The sequence below is a fragment of the Ciconia boyciana genome, chromosome 10 (assembly GCF_034638445.1).
Source record: "Ciconia boyciana chromosome 10, ASM3463844v1, whole genome shotgun sequence".
NCBI lineage: Eukaryota > Metazoa > Chordata > Aves > Ciconiiformes > Ciconiidae > Ciconia > Ciconia boyciana.
Window position 1 is genome coordinate 32785328 of NC_132943.1, and position 12656 is coordinate 32797983.

Consider the following 12656-nt stretch of genomic DNA (forward strand, 5'->3'; position numbering starts at 1 on the left):
TAGCAACGCGATTTCCTACTTCTAGTTTTCTTTGTTTTTTCCTTAGAATGCTGTACCAGTGTTTGATAAACTTTCAGGATGGTTTCTTGAAGCCACCTGCATAAGCTAAACTAAAGCTTTGAGTCATAAAAATGAAGTCAGGCCTGTGGTTATTGGTCAATGTGCATAAAAGAAATATGCCGCAGGGATTCTGGCCTGACATTTACAAATGTTCATACCAACAAACATGACTACCAAATAAAGTGTTGTTTCAAAATGTATGTATTTCAGACTAATTTAGACATAATTTCAGCAAGTGCAGTTCTACTGACAATGTGCTGAAGTATTTTTAAATAAAAAGGGTAAGAAAATAGCAAAAACTAGAAACAGAACGGGGAAAAAATTGGTAGAGAATGAATTGAGTATGGTTTTCAGATATATATTCTTAGTAAAATTTTACTGCTAAATATGAAATACTTCAATTTTTTTCTAATAAATTTACATGTACTACTGTAGCATGGTTACACAATAAAATTATTTGGTTTTTAATATTATAAGATTATAAGATTATTGGTATGAATTAATGACATCTGAAAGTAATCGTTGTTGGAGGATACTAAGGGCTTACTTTTGAAATATTCAATGATAAATACATTTACTGATGTGAAAAGAAACAGCATAAAACTAAGACCTTGTATATTTAAAAAAACAAACAACAACAAACAAACAAAAAAAACCAACCACCAAACCCCAAAAACCAAAGTATATAGCTAGGTGAGATGCTTGTTATTCAGATATGAAGTAAAAACCTAAATATATCAAGACACCTATTCTGGTGTTTAAGAAGTTTTAGGCATTAATTTAGCAACATGACAAGTTTAACAAGCGAGATGTGCTTTGAATGTCTTGCTGAATCAGGGCTCATACCTAAAGTTAATACGCTCTGTTTTCCTAGTCTTCTGTAGTCTTGAACTTTTCAAGTTGTTTTCAGTTTGACATAGTGAATCTCCACCAAACAACACAGTTCAATATCGTCTCAAAGGATTATCTCATTATAAATAAGAGAGTCATTGTAATTTGTGTAGAAATGCCAATAAAACCTGTACAGAGTCTCTTTACCACTTTTTATAATTATTAATGTAGGGGTGTGAAATTAAAACAGATTATGGACCTTTATTGCACACGCTGGCTGAGTTTGGATGGCTCCTGACCTGTGTCCTGCCTACGCCTATTGTACGACATGACAGGTACCCAAACAATAGATTACAGCCCTTTGGCGTATAAGTCTCTGAGAATTATCAAGTGATTATTGTGTACTTAAATGTAATAGGAAGAAAAATGGTAATAATGTTAACAGCATATAAAACTTGAGATGTAAGTAGCATTATGGTGGAATCTTTTTTACCACTCTCCTTTAGGACTGCTAACTTCAGTGAGTTTCAAACTAGACCAATAATCCTAAATTTAAAATACATTGTTTATATCTAAACAGTAAAGATTTTATTTAAGAAACTTCTTATCACATACCTAGTCGGCAGCAATGGGCTTACTTATATGCTTCTAGTTTAAACAAGTGTTGAGTGTTTCACTAATTTAGAACCTTGGTGAATGACTGGTTTAGACTATGTAAGAAGTCATGTTGTCACAAGACAGTCAGGCAGTATTTATTGCAAATTAGGGAGGAGAATGTGCTAATCCAGCAAGTTATTGGGCTGTTTCTGTTCTTCTTTAATGTAGACATTATGTTTCATTTCAAATATAGTACCAAACTACTGGATTTCAGTTCTCTTATTGTATATTTATTTAGATGACTGAGGGGGATCTATATACTTAGAAGGAGCTAAATAGCAGACCTGGATCTCCCCTATAAGGTTCCAGGGGTTTTTTTCTTTCTTTTTTTTTTTTTCCCCTTAACCCAAAAAAAGTCCTGTGCTTTTCTTCACAGTATCAAGCTAAAAAATGGCAAATGAAACACTGGATTAAGCATACAACTCTTTTTTTTTTTTCTTTTTCTTTTTTTTTCCCCTTTTGGTTTTGTTTTGTTTAATTCTCCTCTCATTAGATTAAGATTGCCAGGGTTTGAAAACAAACAAATATACTGAGGCATGGCTTAGGGCTTATTAAGGACAATGGAAAGAGTGGGTGACTTTAGTAATCTTTGGATCCAGACCTCACTGTATTAAATCAAGACAGCATGAAAAAGGATGTGAATGAAAGGTTCTAAGAGAACTGGTCCAGGAAAGGGGAATTTTGTTCAAGCGATTTGACATAATTAAATCAACTCACCTATGTGAGAAGGTTTTTCTGGTCAGGAAATAGTTTGGAAATTTTTTTGTTTTGGCTGTGTTTTTTGTTCGTTTTTTTGTTTTGTTGTTTTGGTTTTTAATCGTTTATTTTAACCAACTGGTTAAAAGCAAAGACAGGATAAATTGTGGTAAAACATGTTCTGCTGTTTTTTTAAGGGTCTCTATATCTTGTGTTTTCTTCTGAAATTTACGGAATTCTGAACTTGTAAAGCTCCTGCTCCAGAGAGAAGCAGTTTTCACAACATGAAACAAAATGCTTATCCTTCAATTTCTTCAAACAAAATTTTGTAGTCTGAGTGTATTAGCTTTGAACATGGTGACGTGTTACGGGTATGTGAACCGCTGAGCCTTGTTTTCATAAGCAGCTGAAATTTTTGGCCAAATCTTAGAGCTTAAGAGTAAGCCTTCAGGATCCGGATCTACTTCTTGAAGGATGTGAGTGGACAATAGGAGAGAAGCATCTTAGTAGTCATGGTGCGCTGTGGGTCATGGAATGAAAGAGAGGTTTTAAGCTCAAACCTCTTCTATCCAAGCAGCGTAACTGTACCCATCCCTGTAGGGTTTGGACAGCAGGGACAAGATTGTCCTGTGCAGCTGCTGGTCAGCCACTCTGTGAGTATCAGTCTGTGCTTGCAGCAGGCAAAATGATGCTATTTTGTGCATCGTAAATTGCAGAGCAAGGGCAGGGCCATTTAAAAGAAGTTAAGTGCTATAAGAAAAAAAATAGGAAAAAGTGCTGTAGGAAGTGCTAAGAGATTCATTAGACTGAACCTGTTCCTTGAATTACTAAGAAGGTAATATACCAGCAAGATATTTAAGTTGCAGTAGATGTCTGAAGTGGCATTGCTTCCCAGATGTGAAACAACCGGTCCGTTAATAGCTGTGATCACGCACGAGGGGGTTGTAACCTGGCCAAATCTGAAGTTGGATTCATTTTATATCAACTGTAGAATAATTCAGACTAATAAAAAGCATTTGTTTTCTGGCCTAAAGGGTTGGGTAGGTGTCTGCATGAATTGTCTAATACCTGTTGTCCTGGTGTGGCTTGTGAGATACTTTTGGAGGAAATAGGATGGATGATGTTTTGTGTGCCTGTCATATCTAGTATACAGCTATTCAATTTTCAGTTTTAAAATAAATAAAGAAAGAAAAGAAAAAAAGCCCATGAACAAGAATTCCTAATTAGGAATTAAGAATTCTTAAGAGTCAAAAAAAGAATGTGTTTCTATCCTGATAGGCTAAGTAGTGACTGATAAATACTATTTTTAGGCATTGATGTTGGTATTGAAAGAGGAGAAGAAATTCCTGGATGGTTACTATGTGTCTGATATGAAAGACACCATTACTGTGGTGGTGGATTATCCTAGGAATGCAAGTTATATGTCTCGGTAAAGAAGGACACTTTATGCTGCCTAACAGCTGTTCTTTTCCCAGACTTGGAACTCTGACCTCAAAACCCAGCCTGAATATTAACAGGCTTCAGAAACACTGAACAAACAAAATGAGCAACATTTTGGGACTGTCTGGCAAACTACTGTTTTCATATTTATTTAAAAAAAGAATTTGGACAAAGTGTATGAAGAAAATTCTATTTAAGAATAAAATATGTTAGCAGGGCAGTCTGCTCCCCGTTTCTATTCACCTTTATATTTTGCTCTAGTCTCCGTTTTCCTCTTCTAATTTATTGCAAAACTTTCCCTCATCTCAGATCTTCTGTGATCTGTTCCTAGCCATTATGCCCACTGCTTGTCTGCAGACGACGCGTGTGACCAACAGGCCGACAGGTTCTGGGGTATGACAGGATTGTCACGCACTGATGTGTTCCTTTTTTGGTTTTTACATGGTTAGGATTTGAAACAGTTTAAAAACCACCAGCTGTAATGTCTGTTCCTGAGTGGTTTTGTTGTTGTTTGAAGTTTTTCTTTTTTACAGATGTTCCTCTCCATAAAATAAAATGTCCTGTTGCATGGAGTGTCATGCCACATGGTAGCTGAATGTCATGGACCACTGTCCTGTTTCAGGCAGGGGCAGCAGTCTGTAGGCCTATTTAGTCCTTTAACTCCTACCACAAGGGCTAAATTATGTTGGATACAGGAAACATTTCCTTGAGAAATGTTATCTTTGCTGTTACAGATAAAGCAATGGTAGATGTCATATTCTTGAAACATACAGAGTTGCTTTGTTGCGCAATGTTGTTTGAAAAACAAGCACTGTGGGGTTTTGGGGGTTTTTTTTGGTCAGCACACTATAAAACCCACAGAAGTTCCCCTCTTCTGTCACTGATTCTCTTTTTTCAGAGATATGAGAAAACAGAGCATGAAAAAAAAGTGCATATGATGCAATGTTTGTTGTATCCATCCATATCTTTGGTATTTAAATTTTGTCAGCAGTCATTAAAGATTTTTTTTTTGACCAAAAAAGCAGACCAAAAGAGAATATAAGAAAGACCTACAAATAATATTAGTGACCCAAAGAGCCTCCTGCATTATATACAACTCTTACTTACTGGGTGAATGTTTGCAGGACAAGAATTTGACAGTAATTATGCCAAGTTCAGAAAGTATATAGCAAGGATAAAATTAGTAGTACTTTTAGGAGTTAAATCTAGTGATTGGGGGGGGAAGTTAGAAAATCTTTGCTGGTAACTTAGTGCTACTGCAGTTACTAATATGATATTATCATGAGTTTATAGAATTTCATACATGTTTGTGGTCTAAAATTAAAATTATGTCTAAGGGGGTTTTTTAATTTTTTCATTAAACGGATCCTTTAAGCCAGGCGACTTATCCCAAGCTGGTGTGTGTGTCATAACTGAAAGTCTAGATCCTGTGCAATTCCAAAGGAGGGCAAAACTTTATTTTGGGAAATGCAAAAAAAAGGGGGGGGGGGTTTAAAAGAATTTATTATCTTGCTCCTTTTGTTCATTTTTCAGGAAACTTCGTCTAACCTTAAGTGCTTTGTATACAAGATGTTCATGCATAAAAAATAGTCCTGTAAAAATCAGAGCCATTGGCAGTACTATTTAGCTTCTAGCTTGATGATTGTTTTGTGGGACTTATTAAATATATACATACAATAAGAGGACAAATTTATTGCCCATACAGCATAAGCAGACAAGCAAATTGCTGGTGTTTTAACAAAAGAGTCTCTGTTGCTCTTCATCCCTCTTAAAAGAAGAGACAGGAAAAAGGCTTCAGCAGCCTTACTCTGCAGTGACCTTTATTTCCCCTCACTGATTACTGCAGTCCCTGAAAATGGGCAAGGCAGACTGTGTACAAGTGCCAGAAAGCAAGCAGGCAAATACAGTGCAAAAACACTGACTTTGTGGTTATTAATTTATCATGACAAACTACTTAATCTAAGTTTTCAAAATGCCCTGACTTATGAGGCAAAGATGGAATGTGGAAATGTGAGGGAAGCTCTGGAGTGGCTTGCTCTAAGCACTTTTTCTCATTTAAATTCTGTGGAAATCCCACTGTCATTGAGTTCTTTGTGAATTAAGCTCATAGCCACTTTGTCGTGTGTGGCATTTTAATAAGGTCAGACTTAGAAAATTGTTAATTTACTTATTGTCTACTCACCATCGTGTCCTTTCTCTGTTCTAGTAGAACTTGTACAAGTTGTAGCTTAATGTTTGGGTTTTTTCTTTTCTCTGGAGGAATGCAGACACTGTTACAAAATAAGCCATAGACTCTTCCCCATGCCAGGGACTGTGCTCAGCCTTCTTGCTTGAGAGATATCCTAATTGATGTTATCAAAACAGACATAACTGAGGCAGGGAGAGATACCTAGCCAAGTGGAATAAGGTTGCAGGATTGCTGATTTCCTTGTCATAACATAAAATTGTAACATGTTTTCATGTAATGAATGCAAATAGTGAGGTAAGGACTCTTAGAGCAGGAAACTGTGTTAACTTAAGGAAACTAATCAGTTTGTTCTCCTGCCTCCTTGTTCTCCCCACAAGCTGGAGTTTAAGATAGTTCTCTATTCTTGTCCAAGGAAGACATGCAAAGATATGCCATGACCTGAGTTCAGCTGGACTGAAAGGAAGATTGTGAGGGGCCAAACACCATCCCAAAACCATCATCACTGACTGTTGATCAGATGTAGCTGAGTGGCTGGGAATAGTGCTGTTTTGTGTATTTTCTCAGAGCTTACTTCCAGGAACTCTACTGGGGCAGGCTGTTAACAAGCTCTTCCTGATCTCATAGGAATGGTTTTAATCCCTGATTTTTCTTGGAGCAAGTCCCTAATGTTAAATATAAAATAATTCTATCTGTCGTAGCCCTGACATAAAAGTTGAATCCATTATCTCAACTTTGTGTGTGGTTAAGATTGTGACGTACCCATACTGAAATACAAACTTACATTATTTTAGTAGTTCTTTCCTTAATGTTGTGCATCATAATATTGTTTTATGATTGATAGAATAGATGGAATCATGGATACTTCAAGTGAACTTGCTACGTCTCTTGTGTTTCTATTTTGCTACTTTTCTTTAGTGCACTTGTAAATCTGTAGTCACTTTTCTGCCAAAGTATTTCAGTGTCTTTCCTTTATATGCATACGGATCTCATTGAATACTGCCCAGAAGTAAGAGTTGGGGGGAAACAAAGAGTTTATTAATATTTAGTATCTGATATTTAGAAGAGCACAGGAATTTTTTAAACCCTCCCATCCTAGAGCTCTGGTCTTGCAATTCTTGCACTCTTTCAGTGCCACAGAGTCAGGCTTTGTAGTACATATGCAATCAATGTGCTGACCTGTATTTCTGATGCAACAGTGATGAAAATGAATACATAAAAACTTCAAGAGGCTATATCACCAGTACTACAAGAGTTTAACACTTTTGAAACATTGTATCAGTAACATCTGATTTGGTTTTGAAGAAGAACTTCGCCTTTTCACTTTCACAAAGTATTTCCTTTTGAAAAAAAAAATTAATAGTACTTTAAATTATATCTACCACAACAGCATCAACATTTGTAAAAGTTCCAGGACTAAAACCTGAAGTTCCTCCCTTTTTTTTTCTCCTTTATTTATCTTACTACTTTATTCTCTTGTCCTTCCTATGCATGTACCTCCCATGTACAAAACAGCCGGTGTCATTTATCTCATTGTGGATGTAGAGCTTATAAAAACTGAGCTGAGTCCTTTTATCCATAGGTGGTGAGACAGCACTTATCCCGCTGTGCCAGTTAGATGTCATGTTACAACAAGAAAACACCTTTTAGTTAGCAGTAAAGAATGTTACTTCCCAAGTTTCATACCACAAAGTATCGACATATTTGTTGAAGCTGTGGACCTATTGAGATTGGGCCTATTTGTTGTGGTGTTAGTAGGTAGTAATATGTTGCTGTATATTTGGCAGTGAAGATTAGATGAAAGAAAGACTTTGAGGTTCATTTCAAACATAAAGGTACAGACTTTGACTAAAAGTAGGAGCTCTGGTACTTAAACTTTCAAGAGAAGACATGTTTTTGTTCTTCTCCAGGCTTCTGCTTATTTCCAGCCTAACTTCCTTCTCAATGTGTCCCCTGATAATTACTACTTCCATGCCTGGAAGAATCTATCTAATCATAGTAATGCAAATTTTTGTTCTATTTTGTTTCATGTGCAACACCTTAACCCAGCTCTGTGCTTCTACTTTTTTTTTAAATGTGATTACAGAACTGTTTAGGAATTAATAAACCAGTTAATGCTTGGTAGTCTATCCTCTTCTCACTCATGGACTTACGTACACACAATTTACAGTTGACTCTGAAGGTATGAATGTGTTACAGTGACTATTATTGCCTTTAAAATACTGAAACAATTTTCTTTAAATTTTAGTGAAGGAAATCTGGCCACAAAGCAAGTTGTTTTTCTTCAGAGACCTGTTATGTGGAATTCTGCTGTCCAGACACCAGAGGTGAGTTAACATGTTTATGGTATTAATATAAACAAATTAGTACTTCACATAATGGTTAGGTACAGAAACAAACTAGACTTCAAAGTCATTGGGGAAAATGTGGCAGAAGAGGGTTTCACTTGAAACAAGTTCAAGTTTGTGGAGGGCTTTTGCAGCTGAACTCCTATGTTACTTTTTTCTCAGATGTACACCTCTAAAATTAAGCCATAGAGAAAAATATAAGCATGCTAAAAACCTGTTTTGCACGAAGAAATTACTGTGTCTCAGGTGGATGAGGTTGGCTATGCTGTAAGTATTTCTTTAGAAGTCTTCAGGAAGTCTTAAATGTTCTGATTCAAATCCTGGATCTGTTGCATATGAAAAATAAAACATTTTATTTTGACCTCCAAAATGTCTGCTTTCACACTTGTAGAAGAATACAAGTGTCAAGCTGTGCAAGGGATACTGTAATCTGGAGGTTAACAGGGTGGGGGGCTGTTAGCTGTTGCTTCATGAAAATGTGTGACAGAAATAGAGGATTTAAAATTTCTGCAGCTGGACCTCAACAGCTCCTTGGCCTTGTTGAGTGAGGCTCCCATAATAGTGGTTGTATAAAAGAGCTTTGAGGATTAAGTAACTGGCAGTCACCACATTCTGCCCAGAGTCAAGGTCACAGCAGTTACTGCACCTGTATAGTGCTATAGTAAATCCTGCTGCGGACAGAGAAGGATGAACCGGTGGGCTCTTCTTTACCAAGTCTTTCAACATCCTGTGATGGATTTTTAATTTTTGTTATTTTTGTGTTTCAATGGCCATTCAACCTTTTTCTAATCAACACCGCTTTCCTCTGATAGTCTTAAACAGCTATGAAAACTATGGATGTTTTCACTCGTGTCCAGCACCAAAGTAGTAACTTTACAAACTCTGTCATTCGTGGTATTATATACTACTATAAGGCGATGACACCTAGTCTCTTCTTTCTCCATCTGTATAAATAGTTCCATGAGTCTCTAAATTTCTTGCATTCATATTTGATCTTTCTCAGTCCTTTTTACGTTATATCGAGACTGTCACCATCATCTGTATTTTCCTCTGCCTAGTGTTTCTAAAATATACTCTTCCTTTTTTTTGTTCTTCTCCAGGCTTCTGCTTATCTCCAGCCTAACTTCCTTCTCACTGTGTCCCCTGGTAATTGCTACTTCCATGCCTGGAAGAACTGCATTCAACATGCACAATTAAAATCGTGTTTTATTTTTCATCTTTACTGCCATCTCAATTCCCAGCTAGTTCTTGCACACTATATAATTTATTTCTTCATTTACAAAATTTGAGCTCCTTCTTTTTTTCTCTTCAGTGTTCTCTGTAGTCTCCCTTGCCAGTGTCCTAATCTCCTCTTCCATTCATGCCCTCTTCTAAATTCTTCCAGTTCCTCATACAATTTTTCCTTTGATTTCCTGCTGTGTACCAAGCATCTTCAGCTTTTAGCTTCCAAAGCTTCTGACCCCATGGCTGACTTTGTAGTCTTTACATTTTTTCCTAATGCATATCCTAATATATTTCTGAAAGTACGTTTTGGAACATAATTTTGATATCAGTATTGTAAATATATAAAACCTTATTATGTCAGTCATTATCAAATAAAGTCATACTTTTCCTGGTGCTTCCCTGCTTTTAATACTCTGTGTAATAAGGGCAGGGACTCCTGATACAAATACTCTTTCCTTGGTGAGGCATGTTATTTCTAACTATAAGCATCTCCTAAAAGGCAGCATAACTACATGACACAAGTTAGAACAGTTAAGACTGGATTCTGCCAAGAGATGTAATACAAACCAGTTCTGTAAAAACATTCAGTCTGAGGAACTAATGAATTTTGAGATGTGGTTTAAATTAACAATAGGAAGCATTATGCTCACAGTTTAAATTCTGTCACCCAGTTGTGAGGTGATCAGCAGCTGAATGACCTTTACATTCTTTGGTTTATACAAATAAAATGCGTGTTTTGCAGTCGTTGTTTTACTTTGTTGTAATAGGAAACCTTTGACTTAAGCATTAACATACTGGAAGTAAACAAGAAATAGCTGATTTGTAGCTGTTTACACCAGGATTACCATGTTTAAAATCTGAACAAACGTAGTATCTAAATGTGCTCCTTCAGTACCAGTGAATGTTTTACTTCTCCACCAGGAAATGTCAGTATGCTGAGGTCATTTTAGCATGGGATAAATAGGTAGTTCAGGCTGAAGCTGAAACGTTTAGCAGAAGTAACATTTCCCTTCTGTTTTTCCAATTAGGTTGTTTTTTTCCCTAAACTTTAATCTTTTTACTTCATTGCTTTTTTACCAAAATGTCTGAATTGGCAAACAGCATATTACCTTAATTACAATTTAAATTCATAGATTTGTTAGTAATACCTAACTGCTACAGAATGTCATGCTAGCTTTGCATTGAGTAGCTAGATTTCAGGTGCAAGACAAGCTACTGAAATTTGAAAGCATTAACTTTTGCTCTAGAAACTTTAACAAATATGTTTATTTAAAATGTCCCCTGGATGTTGACAATAGAGCTGTACAATTTTATCAAACCCTTGCAAACATTTTAGTAAAAACATTTAATGCCTGTGATTCTGTATTGTTGGGCATAACATCTTCATTTTCATTTGTACTGCATATCTTTTCATTGCTGTTCAAATTACATTAAAGCTGTTGTTCAAAAAATTTTCATGTCCACAACTTAAGATGTTTTTGAAACACAGAAATACTTAAGATATCTAAAACATTTTAAGTTAAAAAAAAAAAAAAATTGCATCACAATTTATGTTTATTTAAGCATATCCTTAGCATGTTTGCAACTCAGGTACCTCCAGAAGAATGCTACCTATGAGGGAGTCAAAATAGGAAACCAACAAGGCTCTTTCATTAACTGAAACTTAATATGAAAGTGGCCTCATACAGGCCTTCTCAAACACTTAACTATCAAGCCCCCAGCGCCCTGATCACATTACTTTCCAGCTCTCCACAACGTGGCAGGGTCTGGCCATGGCAGGAGCTTTGCCCCACAGGCAGCTCCAGCTGTTGGACCTCGTGACTTGCGTTCTGGAGAATGGCAGCACAGAGTACGGGTTGCTTTGTGTACTCAGGAATTGTTTTTATTATTTTTTTTTTTAATTGTTGGGTCGAAGTTAGCATTGCCATTTCTAAAGGAAGCTTTGCTCAAGTAAGAATTGAGGGGAAAAGCCCTATTACCTGGTCTCTTATTCCCACAGGGTGTCTTTTCTGAGGAGGGTCATCACAGGTCATCTCTCTGCCTTCTTGTATATTCATGGATGAGTGCATTATGACCTGGCTTATGATTTATGTAACGGTTCAAAGGCTTCTTGGATTAGAAGGGCTATACTGTCTCAGTGGGTTCTTTATCACATACCATTTGATTTTCTAAGAAAATAGTTCAGAGGAGATCCAAGATTGAACCACACAGCGCTTGAGGGTTTTCTGGTTTTTTTTCTTTTCTTTATTCCCCTTTTATTTCCCTTAGGCAGACTTCATCCTCTTACCATGGCATCCAGGCAAAGCTTATTTCCTTCTGTTTCTCCTGAGGCAACACTATTTCCCCTTAGTCTAATTTCCCAATGTCTCCTGTAACAGCTTCCCTAAATACATTTCCTTTAGCCACAGGGGCCATTGTTTTTACTGTTTCAAAAGGGTTGGAGAAAAACTTAGCAATGTATAGAAGGAGGGCACAGAACTTGCCAGAGCATAGCAAAAACAGTTGTGGGGCGTTCTTGTTTTTAGGTTAGCATTTGTGCAAATCTCCCTGCAAGAGTGCACATGTCCTTTACCCAGCGAAACGCGGCTCTGTGCTGAGGCTGGATCCCTTCTTGGCTAGATGTCCTCCTTCTGTGGACAGGGCCATGTCCCCTGGCAAAGCATCTCCTGGCTTAGCAGTGCATGTGCTGACAGCAAGGCTCCAGGCAGAGAGCCAGGGCACTTCTGCCTTCCTGACCATGCTCCTGTGTTGTGACTCAGGGCACTGACACTGCCTCTGGAGGTGCTGCATCATCACAGATCCAAGTACCTCAGGTAGCTCCTGATGCTAAAATAAAATAAACCTTTTAATTATTTGTAATGCCTGAGAGGACCCTTAGCATAGTTTGATAGGTCTATTGTTTGCATAAATCACAATCTGCTTGCTTCTCTTTTTGACATTGGCAGTCATCCCTTCAACAAGAAGCATGCCAGGAGATCCCAGTACTGTCAGACTGTATTTATACTGAGTTCTTCCTGTGCAAGGTCTCTTTAGAGCCCCTCTCAAATTGCCGTACAGGACAGCCGCTGACTTCCATCTGCGTAGATTCACCATGTGGATTGAATGCAATTCTCAAGAAACTTGCCATTATCTGAGGAGGCCTCTGAAGGTCTTTATGGGCAGAATTGGAAAGATGGGAAAGCATAGCAGTCTTGCCATGAGGTGGATCAGTGGGA

The 12656-nt window shown here is 37.1% G+C and overlaps 1 protein-coding gene across 4 annotated transcripts in view; it reads left to right on the top strand.

The window, feature by feature from the left end:
* Positions 1-12656, top strand: part of RFTN2 (raftlin family member 2) — a 37510-nt gene that overhangs the window by 19012 nt on the left and 5842 nt on the right. For all 4 annotated transcript variants that reach the window (XM_072873864.1, XM_072873868.1, XM_072873865.1 and 1 more), the window contains 2 exons: positions 1123-1226; positions 8118-8196. In XM_072873864.1, coding sequence (XP_072729965.1) covers positions 1123-1226; positions 8118-8196 — 183 coding nt within the window. The remainder of the gene's footprint in view (positions 1-1122; positions 1227-8117; positions 8197-12656) is intronic.